The sequence below is a fragment of the Propithecus coquereli genome, unplaced genomic scaffold, assembly GCF_000956105.1.
Source record: "Propithecus coquereli isolate 6110/MARCELLA unplaced genomic scaffold, Pcoq_1.0 Scaffold409, whole genome shotgun sequence".
Lineage (NCBI taxonomy): Eukaryota > Metazoa > Chordata > Mammalia > Primates > Indriidae > Propithecus > Propithecus coquereli.
This window is the reverse complement of record NW_012149830.1, coordinates 1786034-1809334: the sequence shown is the minus strand read 5'-3', so window position 1 is coordinate 1809334 and position 23301 is coordinate 1786034. Positions and strand designations below refer to the sequence as shown.

The window sequence follows — 23301 nt, the reverse complement described above, 5'->3', positions numbered from 1 at the left end:
CCCTGATTCATTTAGCACATTATGAAAGTGTTGAATTTTACTGAATGCTTTTCTGCATCTGCTGAGATAATCATATGGTTTTTAATCTGTTAACCTGGTGAATTACATTTCTGTTGAGCCATCTTTTTATTCCATGGGTAAAACTCCACTTGCTGTTGATGTATTATTTTTAATATCCTACTTAATTTAATTTATTAATACAGGAGTGCCTGCTTACCCATGGTTTCTCTTTCCACGGTTTCAGTTACCCATGGTCAACATGGTCCGAAAATATAATATAAAATGGAAAATTCCATAAATAAACAACTTGTAAGTTTTAAATTGCAACCTGTTCTGAGGAATATAATGAAATCTCACGTCGCCCCACTCTGTCCTGCTCCATCCCACCTGGGACATGCACCATTCCTTTGTCCAGAGCATCCACACTGTACACAGTCCCTGCCCGTTAGTCACTCAGCAACCATCTCAGTGATCAGATCAGATGTCGCAGTATGGCAGGGCATGTGTTCAGGAACCCTTATTTTACTTAATAATAGCCCCAAAGTGCAAGAGTAGTGATGCTGGCAATTCAGATATGCCGAAGACAAGTGATAAAGCGCTTCCTTTAAGTGAAAAGGTGAAAGTTCTCTACCTAATAAGGAAAGAAAAAAAAAGTCATATGCTGAGGTTGCTAAGATCTATGGTAAGAAAGAATCTTAAATTGTGAAGAAGGAAAAAGAAATTCGTGCTGGTTTCGCCGTCACAAGTCAAACTACAAAAGTTACAGCCACAGTGCATGATAAGTGCTTAGTTATGGAAAAGGCACCTGACTTGTGGGTGGAAGACAAGAACAGAAATGTCTTCCAGTTGACAGCAACCAGCTTTGGGACTATCTGAGGTTTCAGGCATCCACTGGGGGTCTTGGAACGTATCGCCCACAAATAAGGGGGGACTAATGTATTTTACTTAAATTTTCACATGTATGTTCAAAAGCAACATTGGCCTTTTTTTTTTTTCTTGTACTTCCCTTGCCAGGTTTTGATATCAAGGTGTTATTGCAGCCTTGTAAAATTTCTGAGTAGCTTTTCATCCTTTGAAATAGTTTGTATAACATAGGGAATTTCCATTCCCTAAAGGTCCACTAAAAGCCCTCTGTGACATCTCTGGCCCTACTATTTTTTTATAGGAGGATATACTTTTCCCTACCAATTCAAGTTCTTTAGTGGTGAATATTTAGGTTTTCTACTCCTTCTTGGGTCAATTTTGGTAATTTATGTTTTTCTACAAAAGTATCCGTCAAACTCATTGATACAAAATTGTTTTGGGTATTCTTGTAGGACTTCACCTCTATTTGTAGTTGTGTCCCCACCTTCATTACTATAATACTATTTGCTTGTATCTTTTATCTGTTTTCCTTAATCAGTCTTAGCTGGAGGTTTATCTATTTTGTTAGTCTTTTCAAAGAGACAGTTTTCGGTTTTGCTGATCATCTATTCTTTCATATTTTTGCTTCTACTCCAGTAGTCTGCTCTTGTCTTTTTTATTTCCTTCCTTCTATTTTCAATCAGGGGTTATTTTTCTACTATTCTTTTTCTAACTTCCTGACCTACATACTTACTCATTTAATCTTTCTTCTTTTTCACAAGTGCATTTAGAACTACACAACTCTCTAAGTACCACTTTAACTGCCTCCCACACATTTGGATAGGTACTATTTTCACTGTCATTTAGTTCTAAATATTTTGTCAGTTCTTTTGTGATTTCCTCTTTAGCCCATGAGTTATTTAAAGGGGTTTTTTTTAAACTTTTCAAATATGAGATTGTTTTTCCTTCAGTATCTTAATTGATTTATAATTCAATTGTTTTATATTCAAGGAACATAATCTATATGGTATTATTTGAAATTTATTGACTTAATGCATGGACTTTTTAATTTTTTTCACATTCCAAGTAGGCTAAAAATGTGTTTTTTTCTTTTGTTGAGAGCAGGAATATATGTTACAAGATAAAACTTAATTGTATTATTCAAATATTCTACATCCTCATAATTTTTTCCCGCTTAATCCATTGGTTTCTGAGAGATGTTATTAAAATCTCCTATTATAACTGAGGACTTGTCTACTTCTCCTTATATTTCTGTCACTTTTGCTTTTTTAAATTCAAGATCATAATTACTAAGTACAAGTTCATGACTGTTAGATCTTCTGGGTGTACTGATTTCTTGACCATCACGTAGGCTGTGGCCTCTGAGGGGGCCTAGTAAAAGGCATCTTTCCCTGCCCAGGTTCTCAACAAATTCAGAAACAAACAAAAACATGACAGAGTAAGGCACTGGGAGTCAAAATAACTCCTTCGTTACTGATAAAGATCAAGTGGGAGCACATAGCTTAGTGTGAAAATGAAACGGGTCTGACTAAACCCCAGAATTAGCCAAACTCACCCACCCAGTCACAGGTAGTGCCAAGCAGGGGCAAGCCCCCTCCGGTGAGGGCTGCTTAGGTGCTTATTCCTCAGAACCAAAACCAAAGGAGTACAAGAGATCCCCTGAGGGGGACAGAATAAGTTGCCACTCCCAAATGCACCAATCAGAGAGGGCAGGGAGAGCCAGGGCGTTACATAAAAGTGTTCCCTCCACTCTGCAGGAAACATCAGAAGTGCAGAAGTAGGCTTTCGTCCTGAAATTCTATTTTGTCTGGTGTTAATATTGCTATGCCAGCTTTCTTGGTTAGTATTTTCCCAGCATATCTTTTTCCATTCTTTTATTTTGAATCCATCTACATATTTTTCCTTAGTTATGGCTCTTGTAAACAGAATATAGCTGTATTTTTAATTCAATCTGATCGTTTGAGATTTCAAAAGGCTAATTTAATCTACTTATATGTGCTGCAATTATTAACATATTTGGAATTATTTCTAATCTATCATTTTACATTTTCTATTTCCTGTGTTTCCTTTCCTTTTTTTTCTCCTTTCCTGCTTTTGACTAAATAAAATTATGGGTTTTTTGTTTCCTTTTTGCTTTTTTTATTCTCTTTTTATCCCTCTGCTAATCTTGGTGCTATAGATTATATTTCTATATCTTCCAATACACATATTTAAATTTTTCTTTCCAACAAACTCTAAAATTGTCATCTTTCTCCTCAGAGGGTAAATGAGAAAAAAAATGAAGTATGCTTTATCCATTGAATTCTTCCCCCTCCCATTGTCCTTGCTAGTTTGGTTTATAAATTTAGTTCAAGCCTTTTTTTTTTTTTTTTGAGACAGAGTCTCACTGTGTTCCCCCGGCTAGAATGCAGTGGCAGCATCATAGCTCACCGCAACCTCAAACTCCTGGGCTCAAGTGATCCTCCCTGCCTCAGCCTCCAAGTAGCTGGCACTATAGGCACACGCCATTACATTCAGCTAATTTTTTCTGTTTTTGGCAGAGAAGGGGTCTTGCTCAGGCTGGTCTTGAACTCCTGACCTCAAGCAATCCTCCTCCCTCAGCCACCCAGAGTGCTAGGATTTTGCCTCTTTTTAAATATGCAAAAAATTACTTTTTTTCCAGTCAGTAATTAAATGTATTAACACAGTTTACCTATTTCTTGTCACTTCTTAATTAAATCTTTCTTTTGGGTCCTCTTCTTCTGGCTTAAGTATATCCTTTATTAATTCTTTCATGCACAATCTGTGAGTGGTACAATACTCATTTTTTATGTCTGAAAACAGTTTTATTTTGTGTTTGCTGATAATTTTTCCAGGTATAGAATTATAGGTTAAGAGAGTTATTTTCTTTTTCTAAACACTTTAAAGATACTGTCCCATTGTCTTCCAACAACTACCATGGCTAAGAACTGTCATTATTTCATAGATAATCTGTCTTTATCCTCTGGTAGATTTTAAATTTTTTAAATCTTTGATTGCTGATGTTTCACTTCAACATGCCTAGGAGTATTGTTTTGTTTTAAAATTGTGCTTAGCAGCATGGTGTATAGTTTCTTAAATTCTGAAACATTCTCAAAGCTATTACCTCTCTGGGTATTTGTTCACTAGTCTCTCTTTTCTTTCCTTCTGGAACTCTTTTAAGACAAATGCTGGGGCCTCTCAGTCTGTTATCCACATATCTTATCTGCTTTTTCATATAGTTTCTCTCTTAATCTGTTCTGTGTTCTGGGTGAATTCCTTGGAACTGTTTTCCAATTCACTCTTTGAACAGACTAGATTTTATCCTGGACAACTATTTTTTTATTTATAATAATTCTAATTGTTTTCCTCTTATACCCATGCGTTCTTGGTTCCTTTCTCTGCATCACAATTTATCCATTTTATAAGTATTATTCATTCTTTATCTTTTTAAAATCTCAAATATATTTATTTTAAGTCACACTGAAAGTGTACCATTACTTGCATTTCATCAGCAGTAAATCCATCTCCCATTTGCTGACGTTTTTGGATGCCTTTCTTAATGTCAGTTTTCCGCAGGTGTTTTGGAATTTTCCACCCACTTTTCTCTATTCTCAGTGCAAGCCACCCTGGTTCAGTTCCCATCATGCCTGTTGGTGAGCACAGCTCCAGGGATGCCATTCACATTATGCAATCTGGTGGCCTGGATCATCCCCTGTGATAATCACCTGGCTCATCACAGCTGCCTCCTGTCTCACTTTCCTGGTTCTAGCCTTGCTTTTCCTCTAAGCCATTCTCCTTATTCTAGCCCCAGTGATTGTGCTACAGTGCAAATCTGATCATCACATTCTCGCTTTAGTAGCTCTCCTATTGCTCTCAGAATAAAATTCAAGCTCCTAGACATTGTCTATACATTATCTAGCTTTTTCTTACCTCTATAGAATAATCTCTCCAACCACACTCGGAAACACATTCCACACTCCTTTCAGTTCTCCCCTACTACCTTTTGCATCACCCTCACTAGCCTATAATGATTCAGGTCCAGAAGAAGGAGATGGTGAGTAAGACTAGGAACAGGAATAAGAATATATAAAATGTATTGAATGCTTTCTTTGGCCAAGTAACAAGACAAGAGCTTATCCCTCACAGTATCCCTACAGCTAGACAAAGTCTGGCACTTACGAAGTCTTGGTTAAACAAACACTGAATGAAGAAATGAATTTCCTAATATTAACCACCCTTGCATTACTAAAATAACTTTCTTGACTATAGCGAATTATTATTTTTATGAGACAGGGTTTCGCTCTGTCACCCAGGCTAGAGTGCAGTGGCATGATCAAGTACACTAAAACCTCAAATGCCTGGGCTCTTGAGATCCTCTTTATTCAGCCTCCCAAGTGGTTGGGACTACAGGTATGTGCCACTATGCCTGACTAATTTTTTTATTTTTATTCTTTGTAGAGACAGGGTCTCACTATGTTGCCTAGGCTGGTCTTGAATTCCTGGCCTCAGGTGATCCTCCCTCCTCCCAAAGTGCTGGGATTACAGGCTTGAGCCACCCCACCATATAATGAATTATTCTTAATAGTCTGCTTAGATTTGAGTTTCTTGGACTAATATTTTATTTAGAACATGACTTCTATATTCATAAAGAATATTAACCCCTACTTTTTCTTTCTTTTTTTTTGCATTTCATTTGCCTGATTTTTTTTCATGAGGATCTTTTAAGCATTATTAAATTAATTGGTAAGCTTTCCACATTTTTCTTTTCTCTTAAACAATTTAAATAACAAGAAATCTGTTCCTTTACAGTTTAAAATACCTACCTGAAAAACCATCTATATCTAAAACCATTTGGGGAGATAATTCTTTGAGAACTTTTTGAATTTATTCCACAGATATTGGTCTGTCCAGGTTTTTAACTTCTGTTAAGTTATAATTGGTAAGGTTTGCTTTCCTAGAAAGGCATCTGTTTCAAATAAAATTTCCAATTTAATAGCATGAGTTAAACACAGCATCCATTAGTAATCATTTAACCTTCTTGACATATGTGGTTATGTGTCTTTTTATGCCTAATTTTGTGTTTTAATTTTCTCTTTTTACCTATATTTAACTAGCTAGTTACCTATCTTCTTGTTGTTTTATTTCCCCCAAAAGAAGCCTAAATTTATCAATAATCTTGTGTTTTTATTTCTAACTTATTTATTTCTGCTTTAATATTTATTAATTCATTCTTCTATCTTACTTTCTTTAGGTAATAATATTGATGATAATAATAGCAGCTACCCTTTATTAAGTAGCTACAATATGAGGCCCTGAGGCATATAAGCATTCAATAATTTTAAGGTAGATACTACCATCACCATTTCACAGATGAGGAAACTGAGGCATAAGGAGGTTACCACGAACAGCAACAACTTGCAAATATTATTCTTTCTTATTTAATAAGAAACCATTTAAGGCAATGAATTTTCTTGTAAGTATAGTTTTGAATATAACACGTAAGTTTTTATGTATAATACTGTAAATGTCATTACTTTATAAATATTCTGTAACTGCAGCTTTGATTTGCTCTTTGGTCCAAAAGTTATTTAAGAGATTGCTTATTTCTAAATGGTTAAGTGGGTTTTTAAAAACATTTTGTTATTAATTTCTAGTTTTATTGTCAAATTGTAGGTCAATATATCCAGCAGAGTATTTGCTTTTTGAAATTTATTTAGATTTACTCTGTGGTTCAGGCTGGGCGCAGTGGCTCACACCTGTAATCCTAGCACTCTGGGAGGCCGAGGCGGGTGGATCGTTTGCGCTCAGGAGTTTGAGACCAGCCTGAGCAAGAGCAAGACCCCGTCTCTACTAAAAATAGAAAAAAAATTTAAAAAAATAAAAACACTTTGTGGTTCAAAAGTTCCTAAATATGCCTACAATCAAGAATTACTTACAAGATTTTTAAAAATCAAAATTTCAAATAACACTGCAATTAAAAAAGAAGCAAAGCTTATGAACAGTTCACAGCAAATAAATACAAGTGGTTCTTAAATATATAAAGAGATGCCCAGCATGATTCATATTAAGATTATTTTAAATTTAAACTGCACTAAAATACCATTTTCACCTACCAGATTGACAAAAATCTAAGTGTTTGACAATACATTCTACTGAAGAAGCTTTGCAAAAATAGGCAGTCTCCTACATTGCTAGTGAAAGTTCAGATTTATATAGCCCCTACACAGGGCAATTAGACATCATCTATCAAAATACAAGTGCATTTATGTTTTGACCCAGCTATCTCACTTCTGAGAAACTATCTTAATCCATACAAATTGATATTTGTACAATGTTAATCATTGAAGCTTGTGATATCAAAAGATTGGCAGTGGTCATTAATAGGGGATCTATTAAATTATTTTGCATCCATGCAATGAAATACCATGCAACAGTAAAATAAATTAAGAAACTCTCTATACACCAATATGGAAAGATCTCTAAGACATAGTAACAGAAGCAAGTTACAAAATAGTATGTTCTATAGAAAGCTACAGAAATGAGGAAAAAATAAGGCAGAAAACAAGAATATATAGTATATGATTATTTATACATCTTTACATATCTTACGTATTTATGTGTGTATGTTTTAAATAGTTGGATTGGAGCTTGGAAATCTAAGTTTTCAGTTTTGCTTGGATTTTTTTTTTTTCATTTTGCTTTGCTTTGTTTTAAAGGTCCAAGTTGATTCTGATGTAGCAGGTCCACAAAAAACCACTGATCTACTATGCAGTCAACATGTGTAAATATTCCATAGGCACTTGAAAAGCAGCAAAAATCTGTTAGAGGATCAAATTTTGAAACAGATACATATAAACATATATAATGGACATAAATAATATTAATGAGATTTATCCATATCCTTTCATTTCTTACTCTAGTATTGATACGTCGTCAAGTGATGTGTGTTAAAAATCTACCACTATGATTGTATTGTGAATTTCTCCATATTTTAATCATATACATGTGTGCATATACATATATTGTGTTATAATATATACTATTTACCATATAAAGCTTTATATTAGTAAGATATCTTCATTGTGGATTTTTCCTTTTATGAGTGGACAATAGCACTCTTTATCACACGGATTGCTTGTTTGCCTTGAATTATACTTTTCTATGTCAATATTGCTAACCCTGCTTTCTCTTTGTGTCTGACTGTTCCTAACTCTTTTCTTTTTAAATATTCTGAGTTCATTCTTTAATAAAATATAGATAGATAGGGGTTTGTTTGGAGGGATGACCCAAACTAAGAATCTCTGCTGTTTACTGATGGAATTCAACTCATTTAAATTTACTACCATCACTTAGGTACTCACACTTCTATCACATTTCTCTATGATTTCTTTATTTTCTTTTTCTGTACGTGTGTATTCTTTGTCTTCCTTTATTATTTGGAATGTTTTTATTTTACCAGTGATTTTATATCTGTGAAATATAAATTTTCACCAAAATATGTCCAGCTATTAGTTTCTTTTTATTGATTTTGTCTGTTACTGGGTGAGCCACTCGATTTACAGATTTAAGTCTTCAATCGGCTTAAGAACATCAGTTATCCACATGTTTAATTCCTGCTCACCACCTCCATATTCAGCATAATCTCGCTCGTCAGTTTAAAGTAGTTGTGTTTTCCTTAGAATTATGTGAAAGTTTCTTAATCTCATTCTCCATATTACTAACTGGATTTTCTACAAAGAAGATTCTGCTTTTTACTGCTTCAAATGCCATTTAAAATTCCTTTGGCCACTTTTAGTTTTCTTATATTGTCTCCCTAACTTAACAAGCAACTTTTTCATCTCATTCTGTTGGCTGATTCTGTCTTTTGTCTTTTCTTTCATAGTGTTTATTTTTTCTAGAAGTTTGTGAAAATTACAAAGTTAACAAATATCTCAATTTTGCCTGGCTTTCTGTAAAAGTATATACTTTTCTAAACTGTTATTTCTCTAGCTAGTTTATGCTTTTTTAGATACAGAATCTTTTCTTTCACAACCTAAAGAAGAAGAGGTTTTCTTCTTCTTCTTCTTCTTCTTCTTTATATCCACACTTGAAAAAGGGGAAATCTACACAAGCTTGTTGTCTCCCAGCTGTGGATAGATTCTTCCTGGCTACTCTCATGGATACACAGAGGCTGTTAGAATACTCAGATTTTAGGAGGGAGAGCTGGTTGTTACAAATTTGGGACATCAACTAAATAATCAAGAAGTTTGTGGGGAATGAGGAAGAGGCTGGGACAGGAGTCACTGCCAGCAGGGAACTGCATCTCTGGATAATTTCTTCTCTGTGTCTGGTAAAGCTGCTAACCCACGGAGCCAATTTTTTATGTCTGGTTTCCAATTTGGCCTGGCAGTCATTCCAAGTACATGATACGATTGTCCAACTTCCTAGCTAGTGTGTGGCTTCTCTCTGCCACCCTGCCTGCTGGCTTTCTACTGGCAGAGCCACACTGAAGCGTGCCCTTGGGCTCCTGGGGGAATTGATTTCAACTGATACTGCTGACCCACCATAACAAAAGTGGTTCTATGGGGAAAGATCCCTGACCATTCCAGGGCTTGCTCTTACCCTAAAGAGTACAGGATTCTTCTGGAATCTCCAATTTCATACATTCCCATACTACATTGCTTTCTAAGGAAGGGGAACTAGGGTTTGACTCTCAGTATCACCTACTTTTAGTTCTAACTGCCCTGAAGACTACAAAACAAAAACACAAAACCATCAAAGCATGTGTTGTGTGCCTGGCATCTTTCTCTAGCTGCCAGCCCTGATGCAGCATTTCAGATAGGCTATAGTATTAGAAAAAGGAGGGGTTAGATCCTGGTGTTCAGTTGTCATCTTACTCAGAGATCCTACCCAATCTTGGTCTGATTTTTATCAAGAAGGGAAGCAATTTTAATAGCTAGAAATCCTATTTGGAGATGGGGATCTAGGTATTACCCTTCAGAAAATTGGCTCTAGCTATTTAATTGACTGTTCTATGCCTTGCAAATATGATTTCCAGTCAAGTGGACCTCTGTAAAGAAAACTGCTTCCTTCCTTAATGAGAAGATTGGATGGATGCTGAAACCTCCTCAAACCACCTCCCCTCCTACCTCTCCCAAGGCAGGGTTATGTGTCTTTGTTCCCTCCCATGTGTATCTCAAAATTTGGGCAGAAAAAAAATGTTATTGTTCTTTTCCAAATAGCTTTAAGAACTTCCAGTTAGATTCAACTAATGTGGGCTGAGAGCGTGACAGGTTCACAGTACCCTGCTAGGCACCAGCTCTCGGCCTCCCTGGCTTCTCCACCACCCACCAGGGACAGAGATAAATAAGACACAGACTCCTCTGCACTCCCATAGCATCCTGGGCATATTGCTAAAATAATTCCTGCAGCATATTAAAATTCTGTTTTTGTCTCATGCTAGACCACAAGCCTTTAGAAAACAGGGGCCAAGTCTCAGTCACCCCTTTATCCCCAGCACCTATTTCAGTTTCTGGTATGGTAGGTTTTACAAAACATGTTAGTTGAACCAAGCACAAACCGGTTCCTGTCCTTGAAGAGGTCACAGTCCAGAAAGAGGTGCCCTGTCTGCAGCTATAAATCAGCGCTCCTGCTGTGACTGTCACTCCATCTCAGGGACCCAGCACACACCACAGATGCTTGGTGACCTATCTTCCCCGACTAGACACATACACCACAGGCAGGACGGGGCTAACACTCTCCCGGGACTTGGAGTTGTGTCTCAGCAAGATGAGCCACACCGAGCCACCCTGCTTCATCCCCCATCTTCCTCGGAGCCACAGCCTTGCCAGAAAGAGGGGCAGGAAGGGCTGTGGTCCAGGTGACCTTGAGATCGGGATACCAATCTGACTACCGCACTCCACCAGCTGGGCACTCAGCCAGCTGGCCGCTGGGTCTCCCTGCCTGGCAACTTCAGACAGCCCCAGGAGTTCAGCAAGCCTGCCCCCCAGACTGGTCGGACTGGTATTTCTGGGTCCCCCGCCACTTAAGGCAGCCGTGCCTGGAAGAGGCATGGCCGTGCACAGGGCAAACCCCCACCTGAGAATGATCCGAAGGTACTCAATCCCTTCAGCTTCCTCGCACTTGATGGACAGGATCAGGTTTCCCAGGCTGCTGCCCGTACAGTAAAAGTTTAGATGATCCTAGAAATAGAAACTGGGTGTGAGCGGGAAAGAGGAAAACTTCCGGACATGTCCCCCAAAACCATCTCCTCCACCAGGCATGAGAAGCCCCACAGCAACGAGGAAGGGAAGGAGGCTACCACTGCAGCTGCTACCCAAGATGACGCTATAACAGGTACCAACCACTGAGGCCTCCGGTTGTACCCGCCACTGTGCTAAGGGCTTAGTACCCATCACATCCTTTAATCCTAACCACAGCTTCACGCAGGAGCTAATGTCATCATCCCCACTTCACAGACGCAGAAACCAGCGTAAAGTGGGGTTAAGTAACTGCCCGGACGCACACAGCTGGTAAGTGACAGATCCAGGGTTCAAACCTATGTCTGTCTTGACTCTGAAGCTCAAGTTCTCACTCCCAGGGTGCAGCCCTCACCAGTTCAGAAGATTTCAGGAAAGAAAGCTGGGAGGAACCCCAGCACCTCCACCCACGGGGAGCTGAGGGGTGCTCCGGACCAGCGGGCCTCTCCCCAGATCTGGGCACACGGGGTCAACACATGGCTTCCCGGAGCCCACCCCAGACCCGCTGACTCCGAGTGGGGACCCTGAAATCTGCATGTTAACAAGATCCCTGGGGGTTCAGATGCAGCCTCCTCCCACGGGAGACCACAAAGCTGCCTTACACTAGAGACTTCCGGAATCTGCCCTGCGGACATCGGGAATCTGGTAAGTCTGAAGGGCAGAATATATTTAAAGAAATGTAGCTCTGTCACTTGCAGGCAGTCAGAGGCTCACAGCACATTATTCAGTACAAGGACCAGGGGACCTGCCTGAATGAGGACATGAGAGATTTACACTATTTAGATGGAGATGGAGACTTCCATGGTGTGAGAACATATTTTTCCTTGAACTCCATCCCACCCTCCTTCACCCCGAACACTACCCATCCCATCATCTCCTGGGGGTGGTCCCCACAGGGACCGTCACACTGGGCCTCCCTGCCTTCTGCACCACTCCCCTGGCCCTGCCCCAGGACAGAGCCAGCCAGACCTCTCCCACTAAGACAGGGCCAGGAGCAATGGAGGCACAGAACTGGGAATGGGGGGACTGGAGAGAGGACTGGGCCCCCCTCCAGCAGCCCTTCTCTCCCAGGGCCCCGGCCTCACCTTCCCTAGGAAGTGCCTGCGGTAGGCCCTGGCTTCGCCCTTGCACTCGAGCTTGTAGCCAAACGTGTTGGGGCTGAGGTTGTCCTCTTCCTCCTCCTCGCAGATGCTGCTGCCCAGCGATGTCGGTGTGCCCACATTCTCCGGATCCTCGATCCAATAGCCCCCAAACTGGGGCAGGATGATCAGAGGGTACGGGCCTCCCTTCTCCACAACCTGGAGGCAGAGGGGGGATCTTGCGCTGCAGCTGACCCTGGGACTGCAGGGGGAGGAAGGGATGGCAGTGGTGGTGTCCCCACCCACCCACCTCCAAACTGCCCCCAGGAGGGGAGGCTAGTAATTGAGGCCAAAGGTGGTAACGCGGACCCCTCCCCTAAGCCCCATCTCCAGCTGCATCCTCTGACCCTGTAGCCCCGGGGTTGCAAGGCCCGGATGGACACCCCTAATTTAAACAGGAAAATGCTAAAGTCACATAGGCAAAGACGGAAGAGGCCCCAGGCCCAAGGTGCTCTCCCGTGTGCAGCAGGCAGGGTCCGTCACCATTGTCACCATCATCTCCCCAGGAATGGGACCCAGAGCAGACTGCAGAGTGGCCAGAGGGGCTCCTACCTCATCGATGCTGGGGTACGGGATATAGTCATCCTGCAAGACAAACCGATGACACCGCCGTTAGTCCCAGCAGTGCCCAGAAATTCTCCATTTCCCTCCTCCAGGTCCCGTGGCGGTGGGGTGTACTGGGGGGCCCAGCAGGCTGCACCAGGGCTTTGAGGTAAAGAACAGCAGATGGAAGAATAGGCTACAAGCAGCTCTGGGATCCACCATCCCTTGAGCTCTTCTCTAAATTGACAGAACCTGAACACAAACCCTGCTAGCTAACCAAAGACGCAGTGTACAGCGGTGCTGAACTTCGTCTCACCCTCGAATGCTAACAGGAAGATGACTCCTAGTCTCGCCCAGCACCCCTCTCCAGGCAAGGGGGCTGACCTCCGAGTGATGGGCTGCACCCCCAGGCCTTGGAAATGGAATCCGAAGCTAACTGCCCACTGGAGCCCGGGGCACGAGCCTGACGCCCCTAAACACTGTGCACAACACGCGTGGGACGGGCGAGGTGGAGCCGGGCCAAGCCGCCAAGCCTGAGGCCCCAGCCTGCTCTAAGCTGCCCTAATGGCATCAAGCCAGGGCCCCCTGTGCTGCTCCCCGTGTGCTAGCCTAACAAGGGTGCGGTCACCCAAGTGGCCCTGGGTGGAGGTCAGAGTTAGACGGGTGAGAGACAGATGGCCCCAGCACCTGGGCTGCTCCTGCCTTGCTCTCACCCTGGCCCCTTGCCGGGCCCACCTGGCTGCCACTCACCACCCAGCCCACCTTGTTCTTCTGGGGTCCCGGCTTCTGCTCTTCGAGCTTGATCCCCTGCGGAAACAAGGAAGAGAGGATCCATGGAAAAGCAAAGGTCGCACACAGGGGCAAAGAGAGGGAGGCGTCTCTTGAGCACCTGGCCTCGCTGGGGGTTAGTAATAACAGAAGCAGCAACAGCCGGCACAAGCTGGGCCCTTACGCAGCACACACCTGGTCCCTGGCAGTCCTCCCAGCAGCCTCGGAAGAGGCAGCAGGGCAGCTGGGTTAAGAGCCAGACCACCGGGGTTCAAATCCCAACACTGCCACTTTCTTACTGGCCTTATGACCTTGGGCAAGTCACAGGAACCTTCCTGTGACGCAGTGTCCTTATCTGGAAAATGGGCATGATGATGGAACCTACTAATGTAGTCAAGATTGAATGTTAATAATGGGTTAAGCACTTGGAACGCTGACTGGTATATAGCAAACGCAATGGGTTGTTGTTTAATATTACTGTGAGGTCGGCAGTCGTACCATCCTGGAGCTTAAAGTATCTTCACAGAGCCACTGGGGAAAGCGGAAAGATGGGAACCCCGTCTGTTGGTGTCAAAGCCAGTCCTCTGGGCCTCATTCCAACCAGCTCCACCCTCTCCATGGTGGGAGGGCCTGGGGAGACAGGCGGGAGGCCTGGTCCTGGTCTTCATTCCTCTGTGAGCTCACTATTTGTGACCCTTGATGAAGTTTAGCCTCTCGGAGGCTCCATAGCATCATCTATAAAATGAGGATTATAACACCCAGCCTCCATCGCACAGATGCGAGGACCACTGCAGGGATCAGATGCGATCCCTCGTCCAGTGCCTCGTCCAGTGGTCCCATACTCGAGTTCTGACTTAACTGGGCTGTGCAAGGTGGAAACACGTGGTGTTCCCAAGACCACCTGAATAAATCAGGTGAGGGTACGAGATAGTGGACAAACTAGGAGAAACAGTTCCCCTCGGGAGCAGAGAGAGTTCTGAAGCAGTCCCGCCTAGCCACTAATGCGTCAGGATTTTAACCTTCCAAAGTGAGCTCCCTCTGCGGTCTCCTTTGAAACTCACAGCACCTTTTTCACCAGTGAGGAAACTGAGCCCCCAGGAGGAGGCCACTTGCCTATGGTCACACAGCTAGTGAGTGGCAGGGCCTGGCTCTAAAGCCAGGTCACCTGCCCACCGTACCCCACACACCTTGGACGCCAGGGCTCCTGATACCTGGGTGGATTTAGTCATGGCCTCTCCGGACTTCTCTGGACTGAGTCACCCTGCAGCATTGCTGAGGAGGGCGTGGGAGGCTCCTCCCACCGGACAGGTGCTCCTCTCACACACAGAGGAAAAGCCACCTGGGTGGCCCTGCAGACCCTGTCCAGGTCGGCACACTGGGCAGATGGGGGTGGGGGAGTGATGTCAGGAGTTTGTTTTGTTTGTCCTGCATATTAGTCACCCCTGTCTGGGAACAGCCCTAAGGCAGGAGAGCAAACCTCCTCCCTTCCCCTCTGCCACTCCACTCCTTCCCGCACACAAAGCCACGGCTGGCGCTGGGCACTCCCCTCCTGTGTGTTACCCTTGCAATGGGTATTACCTTTATTTCCACTTCGCCCCCCAATGAAGAAACTGAGGCTCAGAGAGGGAAAGTAACTTCACCAAAGATACTCAGCTAGAAAGCATTGGGGTCAGAACCTGACTGCAGCACTGAAAGGATCCAAAGCTTGTGCACTTAGCCGCTCTAGCTTCACAGGGATCACGCCCTCCCCCAAATTCCTAGACTCTTAGGCAGGGAACCAGGAGTCCCGGATCCCAGTTTCAGCTCTGCACAACTAGCAGAGTGACCTGAGCACTCAACTGCTCTGAGGCTCAGTTTCCACAACTGCAAGACGAGGAGAGACAGAGCCCACATTCAGGACCACGAGGCACACTTTGTCACCATCGGGTGACATCACACGAGAGCTTCCTATGAACAGAGTTGCTGGAAACCATGAGCCCTCTGAAAGGCAGGACGTTCTGGGAAGAGCAGCACATGGTTAGTACATAACACTGGGGAGTTTGGCTTCAACGGTCTCAGCTGAGATGGAACGGCAACCCGCCCACGGGTACCGGCCGTGGTGGAGACGCAGAGGGAGATAAAAAGAGACCCCTGCCTTCAAGAGGCTCCCAAGCTAGTTGAGAAGACGCGCCCAGCAGCCTCTAAACCACAGAGTGATAGGAAGCCAGTTAAGTGGGGCTGAATATGTGCTCAGAGAGAGAAGCCCTCTGTGGGGGAGGTGGGGGGCTCCAGCTGGGGGTGAGGAGGGGTGGATCAGGGGGACAAGCAGAGAGAAGGCAGAGAGAGCAGCAAACCCCCAGCCCCGCCAGCTTCCCAGAGTGCCAGGATCCCATCTGCTTGAGGTGAAAACCCCAGCTTTGCTCCAAGCAATGGAGCACTTAATTACACACTGTCCCCACTACTTGCTGTCACCACATGCACCACCCTTGTTTCTTCAACTTGATTATAAATTGCCTGAAAGTGTGTGGGTCTGTAGTCCGCACACTGCTGGGTGTGGAAGAGGATCTTAATAACTTGCTTGTGGTGATGACACTACCACTGATGATATTTTCCTCCAAACAGCCCTTCCTGCCCCACCATCAGGAGAGCTGGCTGCCTCACCCGTAACTCAGACCTGCCCTGGGCACCGCATTTGCCCCTCTTCCCAGAACTTCCAGACCATTACTGCAGAATCTTCCTCCCTTGAGCCTGGGGCATCTACTTAGGGCAAAAAGTATCATAGAACAATGGCCAAACCCTCTGGCTCTGAAGCTACTTAGGAGCCATGCACCTTCAAGTGCTTTAACAGTTGTGTACCTCAGCTTTCTCACCTGTGATACGGGCATGATAATAACAACATCCTACTTCTGAGGGCCCTATCAGGAAGAAATAATGCCTGTCAGTCTCTGAGCCCAGAGAAGTGCTTGAAACACACATGCCATTACCAGCATCTTCTCCCCACTCTTCCCACGCGTATCAGTTCTGACCTCTGCGCTATTCCCTAGGGCAGCAGTCTCACCCGAGAGCCCTGAACCTGGTGAGGAGTAATGACAGAGAACCCCCACATTGCAAACTGTTACGTAGTGCCTACCAAGTACTTTTACATATATTATCTCGTTTCATCCCAACCACCATGTAAGTGAGTATTTTTATTCTTATTTATTTACAGACGCTTAGACGAGGTAAGGAACTTGTACTAGTGTTTGGTGCAGGATTTGAACTCAGGTCTGCCTCCCACCCTGTGGATCTGCCCCCCAGACCTGAGATGAGTCCTCTAAGAAGGGCTGGTTTTTTCAGGCTTTCTTTCCAACTCATTCCAGGAACAACGTACCCTGCCAAACCCTTGCCACATCCATGGGGTTCATGGAATCCCTGGCTGCTCTGCTGGGGAAGTTTTGCTTTTTATCCTCCCCATCCTGCAGGCAGGAGTCTTCCCAAAGTACTCTGTGCCCTTCAACAGCAAAATTGCCTCAGGTTGTCCAGGCCCAGGGGACTGTGCGTGTCTCTCCTCTGCCCCTCCCTCCAAGGCACCTGAGTTCTGCCCCACGGCACCGACATCTGGGGCTCAGCTCCCCCCCTGGTTTGGGGACGCACACTCACCTGCATTTTCTCCAGCATCTCGAAGAACTCCGCGGACTGAAAGACACAAAGGGTGGGGAGAGAAAGACAGGGATTAGCCAGGAGGTTGGCCGAGAAAGCCTCTTCCTCACCAGCTGTCTGGAAGCTGAGCCTGGGGCTTCCCCAGGGACAAAATTCATTTGGATCAAGAGAGAAGATAATTTGATTTTGCCTTTGCAGGGCCGGAGGGCCAGAACACCTCATGCAACAAAACAGAAAATAAAACACGCTGGGGCTGGCGAATGGCCGAGGGGAGAGCAGCCACTTGGTCTGTCCGGGAAGGGGGATGTGGGGGCCCCTGGGAAAAACCAAGCTCCCCAAAATGCCTGACAGCCCCAGGATTCAGCCTCCAGCAGGAACCATGTGTGGGATGTGTTCAATCCAACAGTGGGGCCAAGACGTCCAACTCAAGTAGTTTTCCAACTTCTATGGCAACAGAGCCCTTCTGTCTCCTTGTAGAAAATCTCACTCAGAACCCAGCTGTAGCAACGCGAGGACAGCACAGCCGCTGCCGCCAGAGCAGCCACGTGGGGCTTGAGCCCCTGATGTGCCACCTCTGCCTGCCCCTGTCCCCTGCCCCCCGGGCACTGCTTTGGGACCCTAACGCTTGGGGAGCAAAGCCTGAAAACCACTGAGCTACAACCTCCAGGGCCCTGGAGGGATTATTTTTAAAATCTCAAACTGCATTTGTCCAAACCTTTAACTTACTTTGGTGCTACTGTTGTAAACTCCAGTTAAGACAAAAAGGAGAAAAAGGAAGTGGAATGGTGGGGCAGGGGCTGCAAGCTCTGCCCTAACAAAACACATGCAGGGCCCCTCAAAAGTCCCCCAGTGCTCGTGGTCACTTCTTCACGCACGGGTGGAGCCTCCAGACACTCCCTTCCTCTGCAGGCACCAATGGGCCACAACTGCCCGGAGCTCCCACTGCTCTCAGAGTCCTCAGGGCCACCACAGGAAGGACCTCTGTGGAGTCACCTGGAGGGACACAGCCCTGCAAAAAGCCTCTGACCTGCCAGCATTTCGGGATCTAGGGTCTGGATACCCCATGTGTGACTGCACAGGGGTGGGCGTGGGGCATCCACATCCAACACCCTTAACCAGAAGCAGCCACCAAACACCCAGATCCCAAGCCCACCCTTCCCACTCACTCTGGGTACAAATGCACCAACCACGCCGCACATTCTAACCAACTCCAGTCTCTGGGAGACCAAGATCACAAACATAAAGAGCTAATACAAATCAGTATGGATAGAAAGATGAGCAGAAAAAGGACAATGGAGCAGAAACAGTCAACACTGTAAATACACAGACCTCTGACCCAGCAATAAACTCATGGAAATATGCACAACCCATTTATTTAAGAAATTGAGATAATAATAAGACAACATCTTTCATCCATCAGATTGGCCAATGTTGGCAAGGACGCAGGAACCGTAGGTAAGTGCATGCTGGTACAACCTTTCTAAAGGACAATTTGGCACTATGTGTCCAAAGCCTTTAAAATTTTCACATCCTTTGGTCCAATGAACCTGCTCTGGGGAATTTACCCTAGTGTCTGGGCAACAGCACAAGGACACACATGCAAAGATGTTTGTCACAGCATTGTTTATAGGCCAAAAAGTAGGAAAAAAGTACCCACCAGTGAGGGAAAAAGAAAATAATGCCAGGCAGTATGCCCATACAAAAAATACGAGAGGAGATCTGTGTTGATTATGCAAGTGCAAAGATTCACAATGCATTGCTAAGTGAGAAAAATAGGGTTTCAAACAAGATGATTGCACTTTTTTCAATTAAGGATAAAAACATGTTTGTGTTTATACATATAAGACCGCATGAGTATATGCACCACCCCTCCAGAGAAAAATATCTTGAATGATACACGGGCAAAATGAGGTAGAGGGTAAGGATGATTTTTTTCTCCCTTTTTGCTTTTCAGTATTTTTTTAATTTCCTAAAATAACTATAAATTATTTTTGCAATTAGTCAATGTTTTTAAGACTTTGACACGTAAGTGGAGGCCCTGCCAGTCCTGTCTTTGCCTCCCCTAGCTTCGTAACAGAGTGGGTCCAGGGACACAGGTACACAGCCTACGGGCCTGCAGAAAGCCCCTGGATGCAGACCGATTCATTCCCGAGTGCATCCTTGGTTCTGTGTATTAAAAACTAAGACGCTCCCCTGAATCACCCCCAAATCCAGCTCACTCTCTGTTATCCATGCAAACTGGCCATCAGAAAATTCTTTAGGTATATTCTTAGACAATGTCCTTCCTTCGGTCAATCAGATAACCCCACCCTTTTAAGCATCTTTAGGGCATGAAGTGGATGCTGGAAGTAAGTGTGAGGCAAGGGACCAACTTCCAGAGTACTTGATCTTAATTATGAGACAGGTTATGTTGTAATGACCAGCGCCACGGTGGTTCTGAGAGGACATGAAGCACTTCTTGCTGGGAGGCCAAGTGCAATTCTCCATTGCTGTGTAAATTACTCCAAAACTTAGTGGCTGAAAACAGTTTCTGTGGTCAGGAATTCAGGAGTGGCTCAGCGGTGCAGGTCTGGCTCAGGGTTTCCCACGTGGTTGCAATCAGGATGTGAGCAGGGGCTGCTGTCATCTGAAGGCTCAACTGGGGCCGCAGCACCCACGTGGCGCATTGTGTGGATATTGGCAGGAGGCCTCGGTGCCTCATCACATGCACCTCTGCACAGGCTGCTTGAGGGTCCTCAAAACATGGCAGGTAACTTGCCCCAGAACGAGCAATGAGAGAGAGCACACACACACAGAGGAAGCCACAGATCGTTTATGACCTAGTCTGAAATCCTACACCGTCACTTCCACTTTATTCTATCCATTAGAAGTGAGTGCCCAAGTCCAGCCCAGACTGGAGGAGAGGAATTGGGTTCCACCTCTTAAAGAGAGAAGCATCAAAGAATTTGGGGACATATCTTAAAACCAACACATCAAGGAAGGCTTCTTGCAAAACATGGCATCGCAGGTAGACCTTACAGGATAAAGAGAAACCACTTGATAGAGAGGGATGAAGAGGGTGTGGTACCTAGGCAGCAGGAACCACGTGGGCAAAGGTGGGAAGGGAAGACGCACGACATGTGTTTGACACATGGTAAGTGGATCGGCCGGCTGGACCTCGTCCTCTGGCTCAGACACCTTGAAGATCAGTCAGGAAAGGAGAGCTGGGGTCCGGGCCTGAGAGATGCTGAATGCCAGGAATTTCGGCCTAACCAGCAAGGCAGTGCAGAGCAACCTAGGTTTGGGGGCAGCAGGAAGACACAGGAGACAGTAGGGCCAAGTGGGCAAAGCCCAGACCCAGGGAGTGGCCCACCCGCTGCTGCCCAGCTGTGTGGCACGAGGCACATGAACCTCGCAAATCCTTACTTCATTTCCTCACCTGAAAACTGAATCAATCCCTGACTTTCAGGGCTCTTACGTGGATGAAGTGAGGACATCTATAAGAAGTGCTTGTCCTCTCTGGGCTGGGACGTAGTTTGCGGCGACATGGCCAAACAGACCAAGGAGGTCAGAATGGTCGGTAAATATGGGACCCACTATGGTACCTCCTTCTGGAAAATGGTGACCAAAAGTGAAACCAGACATCAATCCAAGTGCATTTGCTCATTCTGTGGCAAAACCAAGATGAAGAGACGAGCTGTGGGTGCTGGCACCGCGGTTCCTGCGTGAAAACAGTCGCTGGTGCCGTGACGTACGGCACCACTTCCTGGCCACAGTGACATCCACCATCAGAAGACCGAAGGAATTGACAGACCAGTAGATGCTCTGCCTTTTCAGACATCACTCACCTATAATAAATGGGTTAATTATGTTTAAAAAAAAACAGCAAGGACCTGGTCCGCAGCAAATGCCCAGTCAGTAGCAGCTACTAGAAGGAACTATGAGAAAGCTCACCCTAGAAACGCGCTTGTCCTGCTGGGAGACGGTCTTGCTTTGGGAGACTTAGCTTTGCTGACTTCATTGGTCTCCCCAGGGATGGTGTGTTTAGACCATTAGTAAAGACGGGTCCGTGTTTCCGAGTGAAGATGCCGCATGGCCTCGGGCCTGGCGCGGGTGGTGAGAAGAAGGGCTGTGATTCAGCCTCAGCCGTGAGTAATGCGCTGGGGGCGCGATTCCTGCACGGACTGTGCCCGGGAGCAGAAATCAGCCAGTGGCAACTTGGTCTCGGCCAGGTTGGCCCCACTTCTCAGTGACTCGTTGAACTTTCCAGTGGGACAGTTCCAGCCTTGGCAGAGAGCGAGTCTCCTTTTCCACTCAGAGGCAGGGTGACTCAGGCCAGCCTGGAACGGCAGCTCCAGCCCTTCAGGCCCACCCTTGTCCACACACCCTGAGATTGCCACACACAGCAGGCACTCAATAAGTGCTCACTGACTCTCTGGCATTGTCACACAGGCCCTTTAGGGCAGACTAACGTCCTGCCCAAGGCACCCTTAGGAAGGGGATCTCCCTCCATCAGGAAGCTACTGGATTTTCACAGAGGAATGTTAATTCGGCCTCCACGCAATAGCAGCCTCAGCTCAGCTGTCTAATTTATTATTAGCAACAGCTGTTGACACCCAAATCGGGGCGGCGGCCAGCATTTCCCCGTGGGCTCTGCTCTAACGGCCAGTCCAGTGGGCTGTGCGATAACCACACAGAGCCAGCACTCGGCCAAGGTCCTGGGGTTTGCTCCAGGCGCAGACCCTGTCCTCCCCACCTCCTGATGTGGAAACCACCTGGTGTTCCTTGCGGAGAGAATGCTGGAGGAGGTCCAGGTAGCAGGAACAGATGTGAATGGGAACTGCAAGGAGTGAGTAACTGAGGTTTGGGAAACCTTGAGAAATCTATCCCTGTGTCCCTACCTGCCGCTCTGATGCCAGCCCATTGCCCAGGCTGTAAAGAAGTAGAAGCAACGCAAGAATATGACGTTTGTGTGGGCACAGGAGGGCCACTGCCGCCCATCTCACCACCTTGTGCCCTTCCCACGGGAGGAGCGCCCCGCCTGTCTCCCTCTGGTCCACAGCAGATCTACACGTGGATGTGGCTTCTCCCTGCAGACAGGTGGCCACTTGGTCTTTCCTCCTTATTGCACCCCAGCTTGTGAGACTCCCACCAACACGCTCGCCTCTCTCTCCTCCTCCCCCTCTCTGACCCTAGTTGGAGAAGTGACGCCCACTGCCACCCACCTGCAGCCTGCCAGTCCCTAGCTCTGGGCTCTTCTCTGCTTCTGGAGGCAGGGGTGTGTCTGTGTGTGAGCAGCTTTGCTACTCACCCCGCCCCCAGGATGTACCGCACACCCACCGCTCACAGCACAGGACAACGCTGTCTGAGCGTGCTGTGCCCTGGAGCAGGGCTATGGAAGGACCACAGGGGCAGTGTGCAGAGCCTGCCACGCACCCGACACACAGATCGCTCAATAGCACCATAGTGATTGTCTCATTATCCCTGCCCACCTCAACCCAGGACACACATTGGGGGGACAAAGGCATGTCAACAGCAACCAGAAACATTGCAAGAGAAGCATGAAGAAGAAGGTATTTTCCACCTACATAGGTCCCAGGAAAATGGGGTGGCAATGCCAGCCGGGCGGTGCTGGGGGGAGGAAAAAAACGGATCAGAGCAAGTTTCTCGTCCTTACAGAGCAGGAAGACATCACAAAAGAAAATGCCTTCTAGAAAGTTTTATAAAGAGGTTTTTGGAAAGCTGGGGGAACCAGGAACCCAGAGCACATGCCTCCTCGGGAGCTAGGTCGGGAGTACCACGGCTGCCCGACCACCAAGCACACCACACTGCCCGGCTCCACTGCAGGCTCAGAGGTCCCCATCATCGGGGCGGCTGGCTGCCAGCCTGGCTGCAGAAGGGTCGTTCACCAGCATAGAAGGTCCTTGAGGGGAGGACTCTCTGTTTATCGTGTTCACTGCCGTATCCCTGGGCCTACAACTGCCTGGCCTATAGTAGATGCTCAAGAAACATTCACTGAATGAATGATTGAATACTCTAATGGGCAAGATGAGAATGAAGCAGGCAGTGATGCCTGAGTCTCAGGCCTGGGAGTAGGCAGGGCTGGTTAGAGTCAGGGCTGGACGGGCCAGTGTTCCGGCAAGTACAAGCTG

At 45.9% G+C, this 23301-nt stretch overlaps 1 protein-coding gene across 1 annotated transcript in view; it reads right to left on the bottom strand.

Moving 5' to 3' along the window:
• The window catches only part of RAP1GAP2 (RAP1 GTPase activating protein 2), a 188611-nt gene that overhangs the window by 42683 nt on the left and 122627 nt on the right, over positions 1-23301 (bottom strand). Inside the window, exons 4-8 of the mRNA XM_012653009.1 lie at positions 17171-17206; positions 13547-13591; positions 12794-12826; positions 12188-12400; positions 10942-11045 (exon numbers count right to left, since the gene is read on the bottom strand). Coding sequence (XP_012508463.1) covers positions 10942-11045; positions 12188-12400; positions 12794-12826; positions 13547-13591; positions 17171-17206 — 431 coding nt within the window. The remainder of the gene's footprint in view (positions 1-10941; positions 11046-12187; positions 12401-12793; positions 12827-13546; positions 13592-17170; positions 17207-23301) is intronic.